The sequence below is a fragment of the Anser anser genome (assembly GCF_964211835.1).
Source record: "Anser anser genome assembly, chromosome: 2".
NCBI classification, from domain to species: domain Eukaryota; kingdom Metazoa; phylum Chordata; class Aves; order Anseriformes; family Anatidae; genus Anser; species Anser anser.
Window position 1 is genome coordinate 9,324,462 of NC_139721.1, and position 25,708 is coordinate 9,350,169.

The following is a 25,708-nucleotide window of genomic DNA, read 5'->3' on the forward strand; positions in this document are numbered from 1 at the left end:
ATCACAATTTGCCTGGGAGGCTTCATCCTGAAATGTAATTGAGCAGTTTAGAGAAGCATTTTGTTAGGATTCATTTAGGTAACACCTAGGACCTGGAGCATGGCTTAAATGACCTGTCAAGGTCCTTTCATAGAATCATAGAATCATTAAGGTTGGAAAAGACCTTCATGCCCTACTTTCTATAGTTAAATGATACTGGCTTCTATTTATGGGTCTGATGTGAATTGTTCTCACCTCTCAGTTTCCAAAGAAGCAAACCATTTTGTATTTCTAATGATCCCTTCACTGAAGCTGACAGATTAGTCTGATCTAGTTTCATTTATGTAACCTGAAATTCCACAATTTCAGGAATTTATACCTGTGATTATCTAAGGACATAGTGGATCAACCATTAATTTAAAATTAACCAATAATATTGCTGATAGTGCAAGAAAATATCAGAATCTAATTATCTCTTCCAAGAGAAGAGTCTGTATTCATGTCTGGGATTGCCCTCACCCAGACAGCACCTTGCTCTTGGACTTGTTGAACCTCATTAGGTTCACATGGGCCAACTTCTCAAGCTTGTCCACGTCCCTTTGGATGAAATCTCTTCCTTCTGTTGTATCAACTGCACCACTCAGCTTGGTGTCTTCTGCAAATTTGATAAGGATGCACACGATCCCATTGTCTATGTCATTGTTATTAAATAGTACTGGTCCCAGGACAGGCCTCTGAGGGACAACTCTCATCACCAGTCTCCACCAGGACATACAGGCATTGACCACCACTCTCTGGGTGTGAGCTTCAAGCCAATTCCTTATCCACTGAATGATCTACCCTTCAAATCCATATCCCTCCAATTTGGAGATCAGGTCAAAATCCCCCACCTGGATGAGAGTGTGTGAGTGTGGTGTTTCTTGTAGCACCTTCTTGTAGCATCTGCTTGTTTCTCTATGTATGACACTCAAGATGGGTTCATCAGACCCAAGGCTGTTTTATGTTGCTGGAGTAGCAGAGCGTATTTCCTAGGGCTGAGAATCCTACCCCTGCCAGAAAGCAGAGAATTGGTCATTTACTTTTGAACAGACACAAAATGCTCTTTTTCTTCTCCAATAAAGGTTCTTAGCAGCATACAATTGTCATTCAGGGAACATGGTGGATAATGTTCTCTTCAAGGGCAATAAACTCTGACCTTGCCAGGATAATCACGTTTTTCATGTTGTGAAAGGCAATACACTCATTCAGCAAAATGCCTTTATTTCCAGACTACAAAATCAGCATCAGAAATTCAGATCAACTATAAAGAAATCTTCAATAAAATATTTTTAGTCTGCCATTTCGACTCCTGCCTGATACAGGAATTGCTTAGTAATGATGAATACTCTGCAAATTCATGCTGGGTTTTCTGTTCAGAATAGAAGATGGCATAAAGCACATGTGGAATACAGACACTCTTGTTTTTCTTAGTGGAATTAGGGTGGTAGAGTAGAGGTAGGTCAACTCACTTATTTTTAATTGTTATCATAATTTTGAAGACAGACACAACAGTTTGTTGATAAGAATGCAGTTTTCTGAAACATCTGGATGATCCCATTCAAATCCAATGTTACTGCTGAGATGCTGCAAGCCTTGGAGCAAGTTGGCTAGTGAGGTACCACTGCTTGCAACTGCAAGTCCTGCAGATGAGCAGTGCCTTCTTCTGTAATCCAGCGAGTTTTTGTTGAATACTGATGTCAATATCACCCTCTATCTCCTAGAGCAGGGATTTTTCAAACAGCAATGAAAATGACTCTTCCATTTCAGTTTCAATTTGAGTTCAGAGGAAACTGGAAGCTGAGAGTGACCATAACCACATTTTTCATCCCTCATCAAAATGTTTTTATTGCATACATTTCAAAAATAGTGTACTCCCCTCTGGAAACTCCAGAACCTCTCTGATGTTTCCAACTTGATGTCAGGAATAGTGGGACTTTGGTCCAGTCATTCTTTTGTTCAATGGAATCTATTCTAAAACAGAAATATTTGAAGAAAACACAGATGAGCTGGTGAACAAAAATCTGAAGCGAAATCTTCCTCTGGGAGACTGTGAAAAGAAAGCTATGCAGACTGATAGCTTTTCAGGTCTCCAAGGAAATATTTTGTGTTGTGGACAACTCTGATGGCAGAATCTTCCATTTCAATTTCAGAGACAGAGCTCTGCTACCTCATCCTGCATTGACCTTCAGAACTGGGTCATTAGGCTTGTTTGAATGGGTACAGTGCAGAGTGAATGTGCCCAGCATACTTCTAGGCTTGAGATGGAAAGTTTGCGTATGAACAGACAACCACTGGTCTTTGCTGGCTTGAGAACGCTTATGTCACACTCTGCTGTGAATCATAACCCTGTTCCTTGAGCAGGTTGTGCCATGCAGCACCAAGAGCCATTTATTTGAAGGAGCCCATGGTCCTCCACAAAGGCCCTGTGTGTGTTTGGAGTCCTGGGGCTGACTTCCATGCAGGACTTCAGAGCTTAAAGTGAAATTTAAGTATGCTCAAAATGAGCATCAGTAATGCTCTATTCCTATAAAGCCTGCCCTGGTGTTGCCCACAAGATACCTGAATCTTAAGTATCTCTGAGTGATCACATTTTCCCTTCTAGATTCTTCTGCAGTTGTACCAGTCTGAAAAAGGTATTTGCACACCTACAAGTCTGAGCTGCCCAGAAATGTTGTGCCTCTTTGCTCCTACCTACCTACCTACCTACAAAAAAAAAAAAAAAAAAAATCTTTAACACATGTACTCACACAATTGGTTTGATCTGTATTAGTGTGGGGTTTTTGTTGCTTTGTTTGTTTGTTTGTTTGTTTTTCTATAAAAGCCTTTCATAAAAATTTTCTGGTTCTCCAAATTTGTCTTACCTGTCTCTAGACATGACTCCCAAGTATGTGTGTGTATATATATATATATGTTTATATTTAAATAGCATCTGGGATGAGGTGTTCAGATTGACTGGTTCTACTTTTTTGATTAATATTTTTCTCTTTGAGAAAAAAATATTTGGCATGACTTAGAGATTTTCACTATTTTTTTATAATACAGAGGAATATGTCAGAAGGCAAAAAAGAAGTTCAAAATGCATGAAAAAGTTATTTATGATACAACTATGTTGTCTATTTATTGCAAGAAGATGTTAGTTTTATGTTTACATAATGATGAATTGAGCTGATGTGGATGTTCATGAGGAGGGCAACATGAAGAAGACATTTAAGTACGTTCTTGTTTTTCTCCATAATTTAATACAGTTTTCACATGTGGTTACTGTACAGTATCTGAAGTCCACTTAATATCAACAGCTAACATGTTTGTAGAGCATGAAAAAAATAAGAAAAAGAATCAAATTGTTAACAAGAAGGAAACATTAGTGATTTCCTAGGGTATCTGAAATGTTTTGTTTCACTTGTGTTCTGATAGTTAGCAAACCAAGATTGTTGGAGGAAACTGCTTAAAAAATATCAGAGTTGGTAGGCATATCTCCATCAAACAGACCAGGCTTTTTATCAAGCATTAAATATAAATATCTTACCCTAGCAATGACTGTCTCCTTTCCCCTTGAGCCTTTTCATAGACTTGACTGCTGCACTGTCTGGCATCCAAAAAAACATCAACCAGTTGGGATGAACACTTTCTAAAACTGTTTGTGTCTGGTTTCCTTCTTTAAAGTTCGGAACTAATGTTCTCCTGTTTTCCTGAAATTTCAGTAAAAAAAATCCACTTCGTCAGCTAATTCTTGACTTAAATTCAGTGGTGTGTTTTTTTCCATGAAACACAACATTGTCAGCCTTAGTGTTCCTACCCCTTCATGTCCAAGGCTACAACTTCTTTTCAAGTACTCATCTGCTGAGTGCTCCTAGGAGAGCAACGTTTACATATCATGACTGCTGCTATATTGATCTATACAGTAGATATATGAGCTAAACACTCACTCATATCAAACGCTGCTTTGTTCAAGCAAATACTCCTTTGAAACCCATAAGTTCCTATGTGAGCAGGTTAAGAGTGACCTTGCTCCAAAGTGGCTGCTTTTAAACAAAGTCTGAACAGCAAAACTGAGTACAATTCATGGCTACACATTGGATCAAACCTCGTATTACTTATACAGAGCTATGCTGATTTAAACCATTTGTGAGGCATCTTCTGTTAGTTTATATTATATCCATCAAGATTTAATACTCTCCAGCAGCTCTCATTGGTTTCAGCTGAATTCATTATTTAAGATCAGAGACAGTGGTTATTTTGTCTTGTATAATTTATTTAATATTCCATGAACAGTTCAGTCTCTATTTCTCATGCTTACACAAGCAGCAAAAACAAAGGCATGTCTTGTATTGTCAAGCAACGAGCATTTGGCCCACTGTAAATATCAGGGTTTAATGTTAATCCCATCCTTGTTTTACACCAGAATAGTCCACTGCCTTCAAAGGAACCAGTACTACCTAATCACACCAGTGTCAATTCAGAATGAATCCTGCACTATACATCTCCTTTGGTAGCAAAGTGGAAAAAAAAAAAAAAAAAAAAAAAAGCCCTAATCCTTTATTATTTGTCTATGGCATATTCTGCCAGGCAAAGGACTGAGTCAACTTTTTCCCACAGCACTCTTTGTACTTTTGATGTCAGTCTGACTTCTAGCTCACCACACTGAAGCATTCACCATGACTAATAACAAAACAACACCCACAGGTTTCACAAAGGAAAATGTTTGTCCTTGCCTAACTCTGTGAGATAAAGTTTTAATCCGTTGGTCTGGAATGCTGTAACTTTTCATGGCCTTTGTCCTGTACATTTCCATTTGCTCCCATGTCCCTTCCTTATTTTTTATCCATGATAGTTCTTAAATGAGAGTTAAAAAATGGAAGTAAAAGAGACTTTTAAAGAGAGTATTGGATAATACTAGATGGTTTTCAACAAAATTCCCATTTAAGCTTGGAAAAGAGAGATTCAGTCCTGCTACTGTACCTGAGCTGTGTTCAGCTCAACTCCAGATATCAAAGGCTCCTGGACCCTTTTACCGCATCCTAAACTATCCTAAAGTTTTCCTTGCAGGCTCATCCATACCTTCACAGTCTCTATTTCCTGCGGTCTCTCCAAGACTCCCTGAGGACATATCACCATTGGTTATTAATGCAGTTAAGGATGCTTGAAATCCTGTATTCTCCCAAGTTTAGTCAGTGCAAAGTGGCACACCAGAATACAGTCCACCACCTTCATGCTTCCTAAGGTTTCTCCAAAGTAAGGGCAGGACTCAAGTGCTTCAATCTGCCATGTTTACAACCCAATATTAGCACCAGGGATAGCTCAGAACCTTGTTTGTTTTTTTGTTTGTTTGTTTGTTTGTTTTTACTCTTCTTAATGCTTTGCTAGGAGAGGATATTGCTGAGGTCCATCTCTTCTTGTTTTTCATAGTCATCGTAGTCAACAACAAAAGGAGATAGTGAGAGCAAGAATAAGCACAAGGAATATTAATTGCATTCATTGTGGCTTTCAGGTCCTTTTCACACACACAAATATATATATATATATGTATTAAAATGCAAGCAAAGCACTCATGATAGGAAATCTGAAGAGAGGAATTGTTTTCCTTATCATTTCTGAGCTAGAAGGCCTACAACATGACCTGAAATTCTGAAAGTTGATGTTTGTGGTCTCGTACATAAATCAGCTGTAGATTCATTGTGCTAACTCCCTCTCTAACAACACCTTTGCAAAATGACAGCCAGTTACAGGTGTAGTTGTGGGGGAACTTTAGTCTTCTGTTAAAAATGTTGATAATTAAGTGTAAATAGCTTTTGTTTCCAGCACTCTTTTGGCTTTTTAGGCTAATAGTTTAAAAAAGAAGCAGCTGTGGGGGGTTGTTTGTTTGTTTGCCAGCAGGTATAACTGATTAACACAAACATCTGATCAGCAGAGCTTCCAGTCAGAGTAGAAGCAAGCTTTGAAGAACACATTTGAATAATTTGGAAAATAACACTGAAGATGATGATACCCTCATTTATTTTTCATTACCGGTATTTTCAGTACAATTTTAGTTAAATCAGTTTACTTTTTAAAAAAAGTATTAGGCTTACTCTTACCCGGACTAGACTGCTTTTCGTAAGAGTGTGTTTATTCTTTAATAAAGGATCTGAAAGGGTTTTAAAATCATTACCTTTTGCAGATTTTTATTTCCATTGCAGAACCAAAAAGGAGAAAAAAAATGATTTGCAAAATCTTCTTTCCTCCACCTATGGCCTCATCTTGATAATTCAGAGGAAAACACATACAACCTGACCTAACATAGCTAGGCAAGCTTCTCTTGTGCAGGCTGCTATAATTCTGCAAACTGCACTGAATCAGGGTCACCTGCACACAAATCATGGCAATTGCCAGTTCCATCGGGAAGAGATGTGGAGTACATACTGCAGGTAATTGCTGGGATGCACATACATTTGATCAGATGAAAACAGCAACAAAGTGTGTCAGAAAAGATGAACTGCTGTCAGCTCTCCAAACATAATTATCGCTCACTCAGTTCTGACATCCTACTTCGGATAAGAGCCATTATCTACAGCAATAAAAACAGCTGTGCAGAGCACCACCACAAACCCATTTAGTAGAAATATAGACTACCTAATTCTGTTTTCCTTAAAATCTAGTTAAACTCTTTCCAATGCTGCAAAGCAGCTTTTATGATTTTTTTTCCTACCATTCCTCCTAATCAGTTGCATAATCTATTAAAGGAAGTACTAGCAGTTCTGCCCTTTACTATCTTGCATTAGATTAGAGAGAACTACTGAGAAAAAATGGGGAAAATTTCCAAAAGTGGCTTTCATTTTAGAGGTCCAGTTTTGGGGTGTCCAGACTCACCCTTATACTCAATGAAGATCTCAGACATTTCCAGACTGGGTATCAGCTAGAAATTTTTTGTCAATGAGAAGTTAGCTATGATGTCTGAAATCTGGTCTCTAAATACTGGTGCATCTGAAGTGGGAGATAGTTATCTAGAATTTGGATGTCCATCTATGTAAATCAAGAGTAAAAAATAAATAATTAAATAAATAAATCTGCATTTGGTAAGGAGTGGTCCACAAGGACCACAGGAATGATTTTTCGTTCTTAATATCTATGATGTTTTACGTGTGTTTCCCCATTTCAGATGAAATTATTATAAATCTTTGTTTAGATGTGGTCACTTTTATTAAGAACAATTTATTTTTCTTGTGGCTTTAAATGGGACACGCCTTCTATTAAATGTAATTACTTGGTATTTGTTTTGAAGAGTAAATGTACAGCTTGCAAGGAAGATCAACTTCTGCATAAAAAGATGTATAAGGAAAAGTCAGACAGTCTGATCTTCATGAGTCTGAAATGTGAAAGTGCAGAAAGGAAAATCCACAGCTGTTTTGCATTCCCTCCCAAGCAGTGAGCAATCTAATACCATCACTTCAGCAGTTTCCTAACCTCCCCTCTATGATTGTCATGGGCTGCTTTCAGTGTGTTTCTCTACTATACAGGCATTTGTGCTGTGCCTTATCAGTTTTGTTTGTTTGTTTGGGCAAGGCAGGGAGAGGGGGAAGGGCGGTGGTGTTACAGGATCTACTCTTGGTTAGACCGCCCAGGTAATTTAAAGTAATTCTGTAGTGCATGTACTGTGGTTTCAAGTTTACATATATTTTGAAAAGAAAATGGAGATTCCTATCTGAACTTTTTATGTTTGCCTAAACACACTAAATGAGGTGACATTTTTGGACAATAAAATGATGACATCTGGAAGGTTTGGCATTAGATTTCTTCTTTTAATTACACTGCAATGCAGCTGTCTTGAGAGCAGAAGGAGAAGATACCTACCCAGCAGACAAAATACTGAATAGGGGAGGTTATTCACCAGAAAGAGCAAGACCGTTCATTCTAAACAGCATCCTGTGTGCAAAATGATGACGAGTGCTGTGAACAGGAGATATGATCACCAGATATCATTGTGTAGCTCAAGATCAGTTCCTAGGTGAGGGTCAGAGAGAGGGTTCAGCAAACTATCCTGTAGCCATAGAAAACTGTTCCTAATGATGAAAATTTACCCACCTCTGTCTGTTCACGTGTACGTATAGGATACGACCCTAGTATGACAATGTCGCAGACATGTCTACTCAATTTAATATCCATAAAAAGTACCAAAAGGTTATCAGCAGTCCCAGAATAGATGTTTGCTGTTGTTGTAAAGGTTTTGTCTGAATCCTAAATTTTAGCCTGACTCAAGTGGAGTTGGATGTGATGTGCTGAAAATAATTTGACATTTGTGGCTGTTCAATGGCACTAGCAGGGTTATGTATTTGCTTGACTGCCTCTGTACATCACTCAAGTTATGTCAGCTCTTACGTGTCTGATATGATATGATTTTCCTGGAAGATCTCTTGTACCACACTATGTTGCAAAACATGGTTGATAGCTGATCTGCCAAATTGTATGGTTTGAGCTACCAGTGAACTATTTACTCAGACATTCAATTTTCTACGTTTCTAATGGATTCAATGATATGGAAAGAGCAAGAAGGAAATAGCTATTTCTCTAACAGCAAATTAAACCTCTTATTCTGAATATTAAAGGTATGTATTTCTGAATTCTATCTTCAACTAGAATAATTGATTTTACACAAATATGTCATTTTTCAAAAGGAAAATGGTCTTTGTTTTCCAAATCATTAGCAGTGTAGGAACAATAGGTATGTTAAGATACTCTGAAATAGCATGGAGAGGACCATGGCTGAGACCAGTTATTCCCATTGTGGGCAACCTATTCATTCCTTGGGGTACACACTATATTTTGTTAGACAGGGCTAACCACCCTTGGAGGCTACAGATTTCATGCATCTTAAGGGCCAGACTGTGCTCCTAAGTACATCATGAAGTCCTCTAGTGCCAGTTTTGGAAGCAAGAAGACCAAGATTCTTAAAAGAGCTTTGCTCTCCTGGAGGCCTGAAAGAAGGTCTGAGTTTTTGAAGAATCAGCTGATGTTCCTATGGGAGCTGTGCACAGCTGAACCATAAAACTCAGTTCTAAATGAAAAGGCTTTATATGCAGGAGGTCGTACTTATACAAATAGCTGCTTTCACATTTAGCAAACCAGGGTGAAGCACCCCTCTTAATCAGCACGGTCTGTGCTTGACTAAATTTACTATCAGTAAACAACAGCTCTTTTTCTCTCCCCGTCTTCTCAGATACATGCTATATTCCTAACTTTCAGTAAATTATGTATATTTGGATCAGATAAAAGACTTAACACTCACTCCAGCTGTGAGCAGCAATAAAAGAGCTGTTGTACCATTGGACAATGTAGAGGATCAGGAACAGATGAGCTTTCTGGAATATCAAGGCAGCAGTTTGGGCACTTTTGTGGGACAGGTAGGTCTCCAATAGACTTTGATGAAGAAGTACTCATAATCTAAAACAAACACACATTGTCATTTAGCAGAGTCCCAGGAGAAGTCAGATGGAGTGAACATGGGAAATAAGAAAACTCTTTACAAGGTGGTTTAACAATAAAGCAGCAATGATTTTGGTTAATGAGTTGGCAGCAGTGCCAGCTATGAATACTCACGTGCTTCCTCTCCCTGTGGAGGCTGTGCTGTGAACTCAATCAGACAACTGCTCTAGATACGAAAATCACTGCCAATGCCAAGTGTTTGTTTTTTAAGTTGGCTAAGTTCCCTGATACAGTTCACAGTAGGGTCCCACAAATAATTGATCTGACACGATAAAGAGGAAGCTGTGCTGAGGGATCAAGGTGGGCAAGAGGCGCACAGAGATACAGGTACTTACTGGTTTTGCTGCCAAGAGCTTTGATTCATAAAATCATGGTCTCAGCTGGAGATAGAGGCTTGCTACAGCCCAGCAGTGAGAGAGTGCTGGAGTCTGTGCTGCCAGATGTTCTTGTTCTATACAAAGTAGAGCATTTTGGTCTCAAATCCCACACTTCTCATGCAACCCTCAGCTCATTTCTGGTGATCAGTTCTTATAAAAACATAAATTATTTCCCCTCTGTGTAACCTAGGAAAGGGGGTAGATGGAGAAGGGAAAATGGGGAGGTTTCTGAGATGTGTTAGGTACAAAATCCAACCTTGTGGCAAGCTGCTATTTTTAGTTAAACAACTAATTATGAATCAAAATGCTTCTCCAAACCTAATTAACCAATAATAATTACCATAGCAACCAGTTCTTTATGTGGCACATTCTGAAAACACTCTTAAAGTAGCATAACAGCTTTACTTTCCTAGTTTTCCCAAAACAGCCAAGAACCACTCTAATCTGCTATTGAAGCCAATCTTAAACCAGAAAAGCAAATAGGAAAAGAATTAAATAATTTCCCACAGGCTCATTTCAGGAATTAATGAAATTCCTGCTCTTTAGTGTTAATCTTTCTTGAGAATGTCCAGCTAAAGATTATGTAGAAAATAATTTCTTTAATTTTCAGCCGTGTTTTGGTGAGATTAGCCCCAACACTGTTTTGTTTCTATACAGAAGAAAAAAAAATCATCTGCTAAGAAGCTTAACAATAGGTTTATTTCTGCAGAGCATGCTAGTTTTATTTGTTTGGTTTTTTTCTTCTGTCTGCACTTGGGGTGATAACACAGAAAATTCAGAGTTCCCCCATATTTCAGAATTTTTTTCTAGGCTTTTTCAGCTTTCTTTCCTCCATCTCCAATGTGCTTTCCATATAAATGTATGCTACCTTTGGCTGAGCTATTCATGATGAAGATTCTCTGTGGTAGTGACTCTCTTAGGGTTAGCTGACCGTCAACAACATATTACCAATCTTTTGGATTTGTTGAATATTGATTATTTACTGCTCCTTAGGTTAAGAGCTCCTTGAAGTGCTGAGTTTAGTTAGGCACTATGCATTGCAGAAATGTCTATAACTGGCAGGTCTCAGAAAGCACTGAATTAGGAGACTTTATAGCAGACCTTATTGATTTACATTCCCTGATGGAAAAATGCACTTTTTCAAAGAGGAAACACATGGCAGAATTCAAAGAAACATCAGTTATGATTTTTGAAGATCTAAAACTTTTTGACACTTGCAAACTCCTCCCTAACTCACTCTCTGATTATAAACTCCTGGAAATAGTCATAAACTCCAAATCAAGACAAACTCAACTAGTTTCTCTTAACAGAAATGCCTACTAAATGCTGGTTTTATGCATAACCCAGCTCTGCTCTCAACAGCTCAGACAAAATCCCTCACCAGTACCCTTCTGAATTTCCAGTTTCCTGAACTACATTCAATTCTGTTGTGATAATCTTTCTGTGTCTGGGATTCATGAACCACTTCGCAACAGTCTTTTGAGCTCCTTCACTGTCTTTTTAATGATTTCTCGTTTCCCTGTTCCCTTACTTTACTATACTGCACCTACTTTGATTAATACTTCCACCTGACCAGCTGTGTCCATTGCCTTTTAATTGTTTCTTTGCCTGAGATCTGGTTGTTCCTGAATTCACTCTAAATATTATCATGTTTTCAGCTACCCCAGCAAAACCCTTTTCATACAATGAATGACAAATATAGATGAATTGGTCAGAATCCATGTGTACTGTCAAATTTAAATTTAAACTTGTCTGACCTGTACTTTCTCCTTTCATTGCCTTTGTGTTTTTTTCACTTCAACTTTGCAAAGTACCCTAAGGTGCCTCTATGAAGGATACTTTATAAATGTAAATTTGATTTGACAAGTGATTTCTCTGTGAACTAAACTTTTAATCATCTCCTCTGAGAAATGTGGAAAGCAAAGTTTTGGAGTAATATTTTTTATGGCTATTTCTAACCATCTGCATGATCTTGTCAAGTAACTTTCTTTAGCTGTATTCATCCTGCTTTCAATCATGTGCAACTGCAGGTTCAGCATGGACAGTGCAGGTCCTGTTACACAAAGATTCCCAAGCAGCATGGTGATGGATGCTTATTTGTCTGCAATTTTTAAATATACAAGAAGCAGACCTCCCAGAGCTCTATTAAACATCAAAATGTGTCACTCATGGCTTTCCAGATTACCTGATATTTCTGCTATAGCTACTTATTTGAGTTCTGTGCAAGGTAAAAATGGACTAAAGGACTTTTAAATGTGAAAACATTTTCCTTTTTTTCACCCTATACCTCAGCTTTCCTCCTGTGTGAGCACTGATTATCTTCAGGTCAGTCAAAAAGATCTGCATGCATCTTATAAAATCATAGTGTACCCTGGACTGTGGCCCTGATATGCAAAAGAAAATCCTGCAAGACTTCTGGAATTGACCACTGTAAACAGCAAGAGAAAGGAGTGACAATGAAAGACTCAAGTCTTTTATGGATTTTATTTTTATTTTTTAATCATTATTATCATTTTTATTAAGAAGAGACACAGATTGACATCTTTGCAAGGCAGAACACTTGCCTCTTTAAATTTGTTTCAGTCAGATGACTGTGTAAGAAAAGCAAATTCTGCCTCTGAATAAGCTGCAGTTTTACCTGTAGCATGTTTTCCATAATTCCCTTTGTCCAAATCAAGTTATGTACTCATGAAATCTAATTGAAGGCCAAATTCTACTGCATTTGCTCTAAGGAGATCTGCTGAAGTGAGTGGCACTAGTCTTGAGTATTAGCAGAGACAGGTGACTGAACTAGGCTCATGTGGATGTTACAATTGAATTTGCAAGTAAACAAGAATGCCCTGACACTAGACTTCTGCTTGTTTGTTTGTTTTTGTCACCCTAAACCCTAGCTTTCCTAGTGTGTGTGCACAGATTATCTTCAGGCTGGTCAAAAGGATATGAAATGTTGTCTTCTCCAGCCACCCACAGCTGACTTCAGTCGTGCTGAACAATGCAATCAAAACTGGTCTTATCTCATGTCAACCTGTCATACACTTACTAGCAGCCTGTGGCAGAAAGGAGTTATCTCATGGGTTGAATTACTGTATTTTCTGTTTTATAGTGGAGCAAAGGTGGAAAGTGTTGAGTGGAAACTGGCTGGTCTCAGGCACATTATCTCCAGACAAACAGGGTAAGGTGGAAGAAAGGGAAAAAGCAGTAGAGAGGTGGAATTGTGACAAACACAGTGAGGCTAAATAGTCTTGAATTCCTCCCTTTTTTAAAGGAAAGGCTGAGAGGAGGTATGATATAAGTCAGTAAAATCAGGTAAGTTGAAAGGAAGATGAATTGGGAATGATAAGTTGCTGTTTCTTGTATTATAAACATGATGTGGCACTCAAAGAAATGATAGGGCTGTAAATTAAAGAAAAATAAAGGAAGCAAATTTATCACAAAGTGCCTAATTAAATTGTAGAAATCTTTGTCATCAGATGCCATAAGGGCCAAAGGTATAATTAGCTTCAGAAAGATATCAGAGAAAAATGCACATGGTAGATCTACCGGGGGCTGTTGAGCAGATGGATGGAGTATGCCACCTCCAGCTCAAAGGTGCTGTAAACCACAGGATCCTGGAAGCTAGGAAGATGCAAAGATCATGCTAAACAAGCCCTATTTCTCAAAAGCTTTGCCTAGACATCTATTATTGGCAAAGGTTAAACAGAACTTCAGCTGGAGCCAGGATATGCATTCTTATTTAATCAAGGCATATAAATTGTAAATGAATTCCCTGTACTATCCTAGAACAATGCTCCAGATTCAGAAATATAGGAATGCATAAAGCTGAAGTTTCTGCCAAATGCATTTAGTCTGATATCAAATCTCACTTCTGTAACCCACATGAATGTGAGGAACGAGACTTGCAATCCTTAGGCACAGCATCACAATGAGATTAGGGAGTTTTGCTAAATGTTTTCTATTGGAAGAAGCAATATGGATTTCAGAGCAAGTGATTATAAGATAACACTACAAAAATACAACTTCTAGACCATGAACAAAATATTTTCTTCTTATTCAACAACTGCATGGATTTTACAAAACAAAACAAAACAACAACAACAAAAAATAACCCCTACTACACCAGCACCTTCTACAAGGAATGACTGTAGATTTTACATAGGCATCAGTGAAGAAAAGGTTTGTGTACACAGGCACAGGCTATGCAAGCATTTGGTTATGCTTTCAGCTTACCTTGTTGGATGGTTCAGGATTCAGATTGTGCAAGCTTGTGCTTTGGCATCAGCTGAAAATGAATTTATTTAATTTGGTCAATAATAACAGAATAACTATTATTACTGATAGTAATTCTTAGCTAAATGACACTCTTTGTTTTCCTTAATATGGCTTTGCTCTCAAACTAAACCATGAAACAAATCACAAAGTTGCTTCTACAGAAAAGGCAGTGCACAAACAAATTGTTAATTATGTTTGTAATCATTTTTGACTATAGCCCTGTGAGTCAGTTCTTGGAAACATCATTTGTGGTTCAACTAGAGTTTAATGCCCCCAAATACTATATATTTCTTCCTCGAGGCAGAGAGAATTTTATATGTTTGATGCCTTTAATTAAGATCCAGGGGATTCTTCTATGCAAACTTTACTAACCATTTAGTTTTACAGCCAACATGACTGCAGAGCAGTCATTCTCTCTCCTTCTATTTTTTTAAACAGATTTTTTTTTTCTGTTGCCTGATAAAATCCTCCTTGTTGTTCATTGCAGATAGCGGCTCAAGCAGTGTTATTTATGTGTATGAACACCGCAGGAATCTTCATTAGCTACCTATCAGACAGAGCACAACGTCAAGCCTTCTTGGAGACCAGAAGATGTGTAGAAGCCAGACTGAGGCTTGAGACAGAAAACCAGCGCCAGGTATTGGAGAAACATTCTTATTTTTGTATTAACTGGAATTGATAATTGAACAAGACCAGGCTGCTGGCTCATTTGTAACCTTCCTGATTCCAGTGTGATGTCACCTGATTTGTGCAGGTTAAGTGAGATGATTGCTGTTATTTTGCTGTTGTGTATCAATCTGACATGACATTTTAAAGATTTTCTTTGAGAAACCAGGCGAATAGTGAATGGCTGTTTATTGTCATTTCACCCCACAAGAAGAAGGGGCCATCATGCGAAGCAATAGCCCACAGGTGTTAAAAAAACTTTTCTTTACACAAGTGGGATTAAACTGCAAAACTAGATGTTTCAGCATGTTTTGGATACGAAAAGTTCATATCAGTTGAACTAAGTTCATGGAAGAAAACTCTGCCTGGGCAGAGAAAATCCTAAAACATCACCTTTGGCTCACAAATCAGTTTTTGGAGCTGTGATGCCACAGCAGGGAAGTATCACTATATGTTTTCTCTGTTCTGAAGCTCTTCTCAGATTTCCTTTTGGTCACTGTGTGCAGTAGCATACTTGACTAGGTGAACATTTTGTCAAAGCTGATGCAATTGTTCTTAGGTACATCATCATTTCCAAAATAGAACTGAGGCATCCATTAAAAGGAAGTTCGCTACATATTAATTTGTAACAAGGCAGCAGAAATTATATGTAGTGTTATGCATATTTTGTATTCCCACTGAAATATCAGAAGAAGGTTCACATGCTATTTTAGAACTCACATTGAGATCAAAATACAGCCAAAATATATACAAAATATATTGTGTTACACTGTTCTTTCTTTCTCAAAAGAATTCATGTTGTCCTCCTGTATGGATGTGTGTATTGCTTTGCAATTTTATTTAATACATTAAACTATGCTCTCATTAAGATATCTAGGAAAATGTCATGTTTTAGACTTTACATGAGAACTGAAGCAATGCCTGTGCAGGGTGATGCCAGTTATTTATACCAGAAAGTCTCTCCAGCTGTAGCTGACTAGGAAGGCTTTGAGGGAGAGCTGGATTCTCTCTAGGATGCTCTGTTCTCATTTTAACGGCAGGACTAGGACTACATTTTTGTGGCTTATGGATTTTGTGGGCTTTTTTTTTTTAATCTCTCTTCTTGTCTAATCTTCTGTAAATTAACATTGTGTAAGGTTTACTTTCATCATTGTTTCCTAGAGTTCATTGTAAAATTATTTAGAAAACACCACCAGAAAATTCCCCTGCTCCAGATGATTCTGAGGATTTTCCATTAGAATTATTTTATTTTCTCAGGGAAAATGAAATTTCTATGAAGAAAATATTTTTTCCTGAGAAATTCAATTTTGTTGAAATGTTATTTCCTATTAGGAAAATGAAGACAAGATACTTCCATTTCAAAGGGTTTTAAAAACAAACACACACACACACACAGGTTTCTTTCAGCGTGGGTGAAAGTAGGGGTTGAATCTGAAATATTTGCTTCTAATCAGTGCTGGACTGTGCATTTTTTCTTGGCCCAGTGTCTTGCAAGATTTTGGGGCTGAGTTCTTCTCTGAGGGCAGAACTTCCTGCAGTCACTTTACCGTGGTTGAGACTCACCTATAACCAAATAAAGTAGTGTGCTATAGGCATCATATGACTGGAAATGCATAAGAGAAAATATAGTCTGGCCAAGCACAACACCAAAAACAGAAAACACAGACGTCTGGACACTAAATCAAAGAGATCTTCTAAAACTCAATTTAATGATAAACTAACCCCAAAATTAGGAACAAAACATTTTGATATATTTTCAATAACTCTGTTGGAACGTTTTATTATGCACATCTCTATATAAATATATTTTGTGTATTTCGTAATTTAATGTATTTATACTGTATATTCCATATTCTATATTATGCTTTATATAGTAATGCAAATGAAAAGCTGAAAAGTACATATATTATATTGATACATTTTAAATGTATATAGAATCATAAAACCATAGAATCATTAAAGTTGGAAAATACCTCCAAAATCACCTGATCGAACTACCCCCCTACTATCAATGTTACGCACTAAACCATGTTCCTAAGTAACACATTCAACCTTTCCTTAAACATCCCCAGGGACGGTGACACCACCACCTCCCTGGGTAACTCATTCCAATGCCTAACCACTCTTTCTGAGAAGAAATTTCTCCTAATTTTCATCCTGAAAATATTGTATAATATGCAATATATATACACGTATATATGTTACAGATAATATACATACACATGTATGTATTTTATATACAAAATATCCCCATTTGTATTTGGGACAACAACAATAATGAAATATTCAAATTTCTTGAGGAATGGACAGACTTTTTCCCTCAGATTTCTGTTTTTTCCCTTTGATTCTGAAATAGTGGCTCATTTAAGCAATTTTTTAACGTCTTCTTTAAGATGACTGTCAATGTCACACATTGGGTGGCTGCTTTTTTTGAGCAGCTTGATCATGCTCACTTGATCAGTATCCATGGGCAGTAATCCAAAGACTGCTAGTACTTTTTTTTTTATCTTCCAGACATATTTATTTCATGATACAGGGGATCTGTAGTTCTTCTAACACATGACTATAAAAATTATATTACCTGTACATGTACATTTTAGAAAGGATTAAATCCTGATGAAGTTTAATAAATTCATTCTATGGCTTTCCAGTGAACATATGTGATATAGGAGTGGGGGTGGGGAGAGTGCACAGGCCAATAGCTGTGATGTGGCTCATGAAATTTTCTACAGATATGGATAAGGAGCTAAAAATGTGGTAAGTAAATACAAGTATAGTTATTTGTGCATTTCTTCCAGATAATAATTCCAGGAATCACAATATAACTTTAAAGTAAGAAAAAAATAAATAAAAAGCAGAAGGTATGAATTAAATATTTCCTCCTTATTCAATAACTGCATGGGCTTTTTAAATGTATATATATATCTACTTAAAAACTAGATAGCTAAAATTTTAGCTAATATTCAATAAGGAATGTGCTAAAGAGGTGAAACAATAAGAAAACAAATATTCTCTTTTCATTTTGAAGAGACTATTTTCTTTTGACATAAGTGTTATGAACTATCTTAATTATTGTTTTCAATAGGTCGTCAAAAGTAGATGTTCTCAAAGTTACACACTGGTTTTCCCATAACTGCAAGAATCCTTAATATGACTGAAAACCTGAATTCCATTCCACTTTGATTTATTTCTCCTGTACTTCTCATAAGCTGTCTAAACTTAAGGTTTCTTACAGGAAGGTCAAGCTTCTTGTGGCTTTCAGTAGTGGTACTGTTTCCTTTTTTGGTAATAGGTGGCATAATTAAAATCTCTAAAGTTTTGTTTCCACCCAACATGTCATACATGACATGTCATATGAAGTATGACAGGTTGCAAGATAAGTCCCATATGGTCTGGTTTTGTACTAACTTGGTTTAAAACAGAAGACCAGCTAAGCAGAAAAAAACATGAGTCAAAAAAATGAAAAAAAAAAAAAGAATGGTATGCCATTTCATAAGTATTTGCATAGGAAGACTCTTTTTTTTTTTTTTTTTTTTTTTTCCCCAGTTGTAAAGTTTATATAAATACTTCAGGTATACTTATGTTCATTACTGTACATTGAGAAAACTAAAAAATCATTTCTGTGCTCTCAAAATTACCCCTCAATATGCCTTATATTTATCATCTCTAATTATCCGTCATTCTAATAACCCTAAATGCTATTGTTATCATTATTGAGCATTACATAATGCCTAAAAGATTCAGTTATGGAAAGTCATCAGTTTTGTGGCAAATATTTTATACTTTATATTTTAGAGGCAAGAGAGAGGTACTATTATACACATGAAGGTGTACAAGAAATTAGAACTGCTCAGTAGGGACCTGCTTGGGTTTCATGGAATTTTAAGAATTCCCTAATGTACGTGCAGATTTCCTGGAATACAAATATAAAGTTTGTAACATATTACCTTTTGTCTTGTGGTGGAAAGCAAGAGATGATATTCTGTATTTCCCGATGATTTTCATCTTGAGAAGCTGAATTATTTTTCAGTGGAAGTAGTCTCATTCTTTCATTTGTCATTATCTTTTTTTTTGTAGACTGCATTGAAAATAGAAGTTAATACTACCAAAATCATAGTTTGTCCAACTATGGGGAAATAATGCTTTTTGTTTGTTTGCTTGTTTGTGCACTCTGAGCTGAAATTTTGACAAACGTGATTTTTATTTTTTATTTTTTTCCCCCACTGTCATTTTCCATCAGCCTGCAATCTCTTTCTTTTTTAGGGTTTCAGTACTTATGGACTCCTGGCTCTGTTTCAATATGGCTATGTTTTTGTTTTTTTTTTCCAGTTTGATGGTCAAAGTAATTTTGCTCTGGAGAAAAGTCTATGTGCCACATTATGCCCTCAACCATATAGCTGTAATTCTGGATTCACTCCATTGATTCACCCATTGTTCATAGAAAATATCCTCAGGTGCAAGTTTAGCTTTCAGGTTGATTCACTTACTGCACAGGAGGAAGAGGGTGAAGTGTAGTCCTGTATGAAAGGAAAGATTCATAAAGAGAGAATTTTTTCAAAGCTCTTAAGTGACTTAAATTCTAGCTTCCATGTTTCAAAAACTCTATACAATTAAGCATTTAAATCTTTTCTGTTCCATCCTTCCTTTCCCATCACTCCATCAATTGTTGTTATTTTCAACAACACTTTTCAGTAAATTTTTCAGAAGTATTTCAGAAAGTTCAGAGTTTCAGTCATATTTTCAAGATTAACTACTTCACTACAGATCTGGTTTTTGTTTCAGTTTGGTTTTGAATTTTTAAGCAATTGAGGTTGTTAATAAAAACATATTAGCAGTTTCAACAGTAATGTGCTTCCTAAATCTAATCACTATTATAATAAAGTGAATTGTACCATGGATACAAAAGAGAATTACTCCAGAAGCCATTGCTAACAAAGTTTATGCACTTAACTGTACAGTACTATCTGTGTGACACCATTTGGAAATCTCAGCACTCTGTGAAACTGAGGGAACATATGTGTCCACTTCTTTCTCTATTTTCATTTCAAAATTATAATTTTGGTGAAGATTTAAAACATCTTACAGCTTGGCTTAATTAAATGAGACTCCACCGCCAATGACTACCAGAAAAATTATACCATGGAAAGACAGAAGGATTAGAGAAACAAGATAAAGAAGGCAGAAAGATAACAAGATATTATGTTGTACAAACAGTCTTAGTTTACCAGCTATGGACTAAACCATTAATATAAATATTTTCTAATGAAATGTAGTTACCTGCTTGTGTTTAAGATACATAGTTATATCAAACAGCCAAAAATGGCATCCATAAAATATCCTCCAATTTTGTTTTCACCACATGGTAATTATGTATAAATGAGGAATGTGAGGTTCTCAGTTTTGTTGAATCAATTCTTCTTCAATGACATCATCACTTACCATCACCTGTTTAAAAAATTGTTTCAATATTTTTATTTGGTACCTCTGCATTTCAAAAATGTTTACACTCTGCAGTGTTTTGTTAACAACCAGTTCAAAAACATTGTCTTCCTTTTTATCTTGATTTTATTGTAAAGGCACAGCAGGTGATTCTGATTTCATTATACCTAGGCAATGAAAATGGAAAGTATAACTTATTTTCTTAATTAGCTACTGTAAAACTTTCAAAAACAAGGAATATATAATTTTCCTCATTTTAAAAATGTTATGAAGTTGCCCTCAGTGAAGAACAGAAACCTACATGACATTTCATTTTCATTTCTATTTCTCTTCAAAACAAAATCCCTAATTTCACATGAATGATGTATTAAATCCACACATACGTTGAAATGATGTCTTTAGAATGATTTGAATTTGTAAGGCCTCTATGATGTCCTTACTTGCTCTTTATCCAACAATTCGAATTTGTTTGAAATCTGTCTAACATTTTAAACCGTCATATATAGTCGTTTATTTATAAATAATTTCTCAGATAACAGTCTACCTCTTCCTCCACCACACATACATACAGCAAGCTATATCTATCTGAAAACAACTATTAAGCAAGGAGGTGAATATTTTGACTTAACAAAATTTCCTATGACTAAAAATGTAAATGGAGTTGTAACTGATACAAGAACATCACAGAAGTTAACTTGCTAAATAGCTTTAAAACTCATTCCAGCACATACCTCTAGCCTTAGAGGTTTTTTAATAAGATCTCAGTCATAGAATCATTAAGGTTGGTAAAGACCTTCAAGACCACCTGGTCCAACCATCACCCTACCACCAATGTCACCCACTAAACCATGTCCCTAAGCACCATGTCCAACCTTTCCTTAAACACCCCTAGGGACAGTAACTCTACCACCTGCCTAGACAACCCATTCCAATGCCTGACTGCTCCTTCTGAGAAGAAATGTCTCCTCATTTCCAACCTAAACCTCCCATGGTGCAACCTGAGGCTATTCCCTCTAGTCCTATCACTAGTTACCTGTGAGAAGAGGCTGACCCCCAGCTCCCCACAGCCTCTTTTGAGGCAGTTGTAGAGAGCAAAAAGGTCTCCCCTGAGCCTCCTCTTCTCCAGACTAAACAACCCCAGTTCCCTCAGCCACTCCTCAGAGGACTTGTGCTCCAGGCCCTTCACCAGTTTTGTAGCCCTTCTCTGGACACACTCCAGGGCCTTGATGTCCTTCTGGTACTGAGGGGTCCAAAACTGAACACGGTACTTGAGGTGTGGCCTCACCAGAGCAGAGTACAGGGGAACGATCACCACCCTGGTCCTGCTGGCTACACTATTCCTGATACAAGCCAGAATGCCGTTGGCCTTCTTGGCCACCTGGGCACACTGCCGGCTCATGTTCAGGTGAGCACCAATCAGTACCCCAGATCTTTTTCCTCTGCACAGCTTTCAAGCCACTTTGCCCTAAGCCTGTAGCATTGCATGGGGTTGTTGTGGCCAAAGTGCAGGACCCGGCACTTAGCCATGTTGAACCTCATCCCATTGGCCTCTGCCCATCGACCCATCCTGTCCAGGTCCCTCTGCAGGGCCTTCCTACCCTCTGGCAGATTGACACTTCCCTCCAACTTGGTGTTGTCTGCAAACTTACTGAGGGTGCACTCAATTCCCTCATCCAAGTCATCAATAAAGATATTAAAGAGGATGGGCCCTAATCCCTAGGGAACACCGCTGGTGACTGGTAGCCAGCTGGATTTCACCCCATTCACCACCACTCTCTGGGCCTAGCCGTCCAGCCAGTTTTTAACCCAGCAAAGATTGTACCTGTCCGATCCATGGGCTGTCAGCCTCTCCAGGAGAATACTGTGGGAGAACGTGTCAAAGCCTTTACTGAAGTATAGGTAGACTACATCAGAAGCTTTTCCCTCATCCACCAGGCAGGTCACCCGGTCATAGAAGGAGAAGTGGTTAGTCAGGCAGGACAGAGTGCACCTTCAGCAAGTTTGCTGACAACACAAAGCTCAGAGGAGTGACTGATACACCAGCGGGCTGTGTTGCCATTCAGAGGGACCTCGACAGGCAGGAGAATTTTGCAGTGAGGAACCTCATGAAGTTCAACAAAGACAAATGCAGGGTCCTGCACCTAGGGAGGAATAACCTCATGCACCAGTACAAGTTGGGAGATGACCTGTTGGAAAGCAGCCCTTTGGAGAAGGACCTGAGAGTCTTGGTGGACAGCAGGCTGACCAGCAATGTCAGCATGTCAGCAATGTGCCCCTGTGGCCAAGAAAGCCAATGGTATCCTGAGGTGCATAAGGAAGAGTGTTGTCAGCAGATCCTGCCCCTTCATTCATCCCTGGTAAAGCCTCGCCTGGAGAGCTGTGTTCAGTTTTGGGCTCCCCAGGACAAGAGGGACATGGAATTACTGGAGCAAGTCCAGAGGAGGGCTGCAAAGATGATTAGGGGACTGGAACTTCTCTCATACAAGGAGAGGCTAAGAGAGCTGGGCCTGTTTAACCTGGAGAAGAAAGACTGAGAGGGGATCTTATCAGAGTGTAGAAATATCTGAACGGAGGGTGTCAAGAGGATGGGGACGGACTCTTTTCTGTGGTGCCCAGTGATGGGAAAGGAAGCAATGGTCTCAAACTGAAGCACAGGAAGTTCCAGCTGAATATGAGGAAACATTTCTTTACTGTGAGGGTGACAGAGCAGTGGAACAGGTTGCCCAGAGAGGTCGTGGAGTCTCCTTCTCTGGACATATTCAAAACCCACATGGATGCCATCCTGTTCAGTGTGTCCTAGGTGACCCTGCTTGGCAGGGGGATTGGACTAGATGATCTTCAGAGGTCCCTTCCAACCTCAGCCATTCTGTGGTTCTGTGATTCTGTGAAAACATTACCTTTCTGAAAGATTTAATTTGCATAATTTCTGGTAGAGTTAGAGCACATGATACTGTTTTATAAAAGAAGAATTTTCTCTGCAGTTGTTCAAGATGACAGGTGAAATCAGTTCATATCTTTGTGACGCTTACTTTCATCCTCCTGTGAGGTGTTTCTTCTTGTTCTCATGGCAGCAGATTCTGCATCATTCATGAAAAGAAAACTCTCTACCTGGTGTGCAGAGAGCTCACCAGCAAAGCTGCACTGACACAGCTGTGCTAAGCTATTAATGGAGACTAAGACAAAAATCAGAAAGAAATCACCCATATTTTTAACCCCTGAGAAGCCAAACAAACTGATTTATTCTACTCTAACACTACATTGTTGCCTACAGTGAAGTTACCCTGTGCTAAAAGGTTCTAGAACCACAATGCAATAATCTCTTCATCTGATTTTTTGCATCCCTCTCCAATATGTTCTTTACAAAGCAGACTCCTTTCTCTTCAGGCATCTTCTGAAATTTCACCAAAACAAAGTCCTTTTATATGAAAATAAAACGCCTTCTCAATGTCTTCCTAAGCATTATTTATGGCTTCTTGGGTGTCTGGCATACTGTCAGAGACTGACCTGAAGGTTGGAAGAAGGAGCAATTAAGACAGAGGGTGACTGGGGGAACAACCACTGTCTGCCTTTTGTCTTGCAAGGATTACTCAGGAGAGAAGGTCCAAGCTGGCATCATACTTGATCCACCACACTTCTGGGGATGCTTCCAGTCAAGCTGGGGTTAAGACAGGCTTCTGTGGGCATAATTCTCAATTTCGTCAGATTTATGGGGAATAATAAGAAGAAAATTTTATTCATTAAATGATCTAAAAAGAAGAGTCCCTTATAAAAATACCCTAGCAGACTTCTCTTCCCTGTAAGTCCTACCACTGCTTTACTGGCAAACTGCATTATAGCTGATCTCTTTCTCAGAGAGTATTCCACAAATTCAATTAAAGCTCAGTTTGAAAATTAAAACAGCTTGGTTATTATTTCATGTGATTTCTGTGAAGGATTTGAACTCAAACATTCTAATGGACCATTTGACTAGGCAAGCAGAGGGTTGGTTTCTGGATAGGAACTCAACTTCCTCCTGTTCATATGCGGCTTTTAGGACAGAAGAAGGAGAGCACATCCCTTAGTCTCCAGAAGTCTGCTGCCAGCCTATTTAGTCTTTCCTGTTCTCTGTGGAACAACATTAATTTTGTCTAAATCTCTTCTCCATTAGAAAATTGTTCTGTCTGACCATTTGTTTCCCTTCTACCTCTGCTTCCTGAGGACTATTTCGCACTTGCCTCTGCAACAGTCTCTATTTCCCATAGCTTTAACGGGCCCTCTGCAGACTGATGAATTCTGTGTTTGTTTGTTTGTTTAAAGAAGCTTACATGTTTTATCAGGCTCTTACAGATCTAGATTTTAATCAACCATCAGTACTTTGCAACCTTTAAAGTCAGAACAGATTGGGCTGAGATTGGAAAGGACACTTTAAGAGGGTTAAACACTATAAAGTCATCTTCTCTGATATTGGTGCTAAGAATATAAAAGTCCGTCTAAACTGTTATGAGGATAAAGTTCAGATTTGGTTTGAAAAACAATAATCTGAAGTTTAGAGGTCACATGAGTTTTAAACTAGTTTTAAATGCTTCATAAATAAAAATTGTGATCACAGTAATTGAGCTTTTATTTTCAGAGAGTAAACAACAACCTTGCAATTAAAAATTCTGGGGAAACCTCTGGTTAGACATTACATTTAAGCCAGTTTTCTTCTGTATAGGAAGCTCAGAGTGTTGAATGTGAGATGCTCAGAAAGGTTTCCCAGTTCTTCAGACTTTTTTTTAATAGAGGTGCCTTTCTCTAAAGATCCCTGATCTCAATAGAAATTTGTTCTTGGAATTGCTCTTTTGGTATTTAGAGGGTCATACTTGGTATAAAAACTTAGGGGGTAATCCAACGGCTGAAGGGATATGCAGACTTTATATTGTTGTTCTTAATTCATATTGTGATTCAGAAGCTGACCTAGGTCCCTTAACAGATTTTTATTCCTTATATAAAATAAAATAAAATAAAATAAAATAAAATAAAATAAAATAAATAAAATAAAATAAAATAAAATAAAATAAAATAAAATAAAATAAAATAAATAAAATAAAATAAAATAAAATAAAATCATACACACTTATTCAGACTTGAGAAGATAAGACTGAGAAGGAATCTTATGTTTACAAATATCTTATGTGTGGGAGATGGAGGAATATAGACAACTTCTTTTCAGTGGTTTGTGGGGACAGGACAAGGGACAATGGCCACAAAATGGGTCACAGGAAGTTCTGCACCAACATGTGAAAGAAATTCTTCACAGTGAGGGTGACAGAGCACTGGAACAGGCTGCCCATGAAGGTTGTGGAGTCTCCTTCTCTGGAGATATTCAAGGCCTGTCTGGATGCCTACCTGGGCAACCTGCTCTAGGGAACCTTCTTTGGCAGGGGTGTTGGACCCGATGATCTTTCGAGGTCCCTTCCAACCCCTACATTTCTGTGATTCTCTGATTATGCTTCTGTTGGTTC

The 25,708-nt window shown here is 37.8% G+C and overlaps 1 protein-coding gene across 2 annotated transcripts in view; it reads left to right on the forward strand.

The window, feature by feature from the left end:
- The window catches only part of ADCY8 (adenylate cyclase 8), a 128,345-nt gene that overhangs the window by 12,863 nt on the left and 89,774 nt on the right, over positions 1-25,708 (forward strand). For both annotated transcript variants that reach the window (XM_083824196.1, XM_083824197.1), the window contains exon 2: positions 14,608-14,757. In XM_083824196.1, coding sequence (XP_083680322.1) covers positions 14,608-14,757 — 150 coding nt within the window. The remainder of the gene's footprint in view (positions 1-14,607; positions 14,758-25,708) is intronic.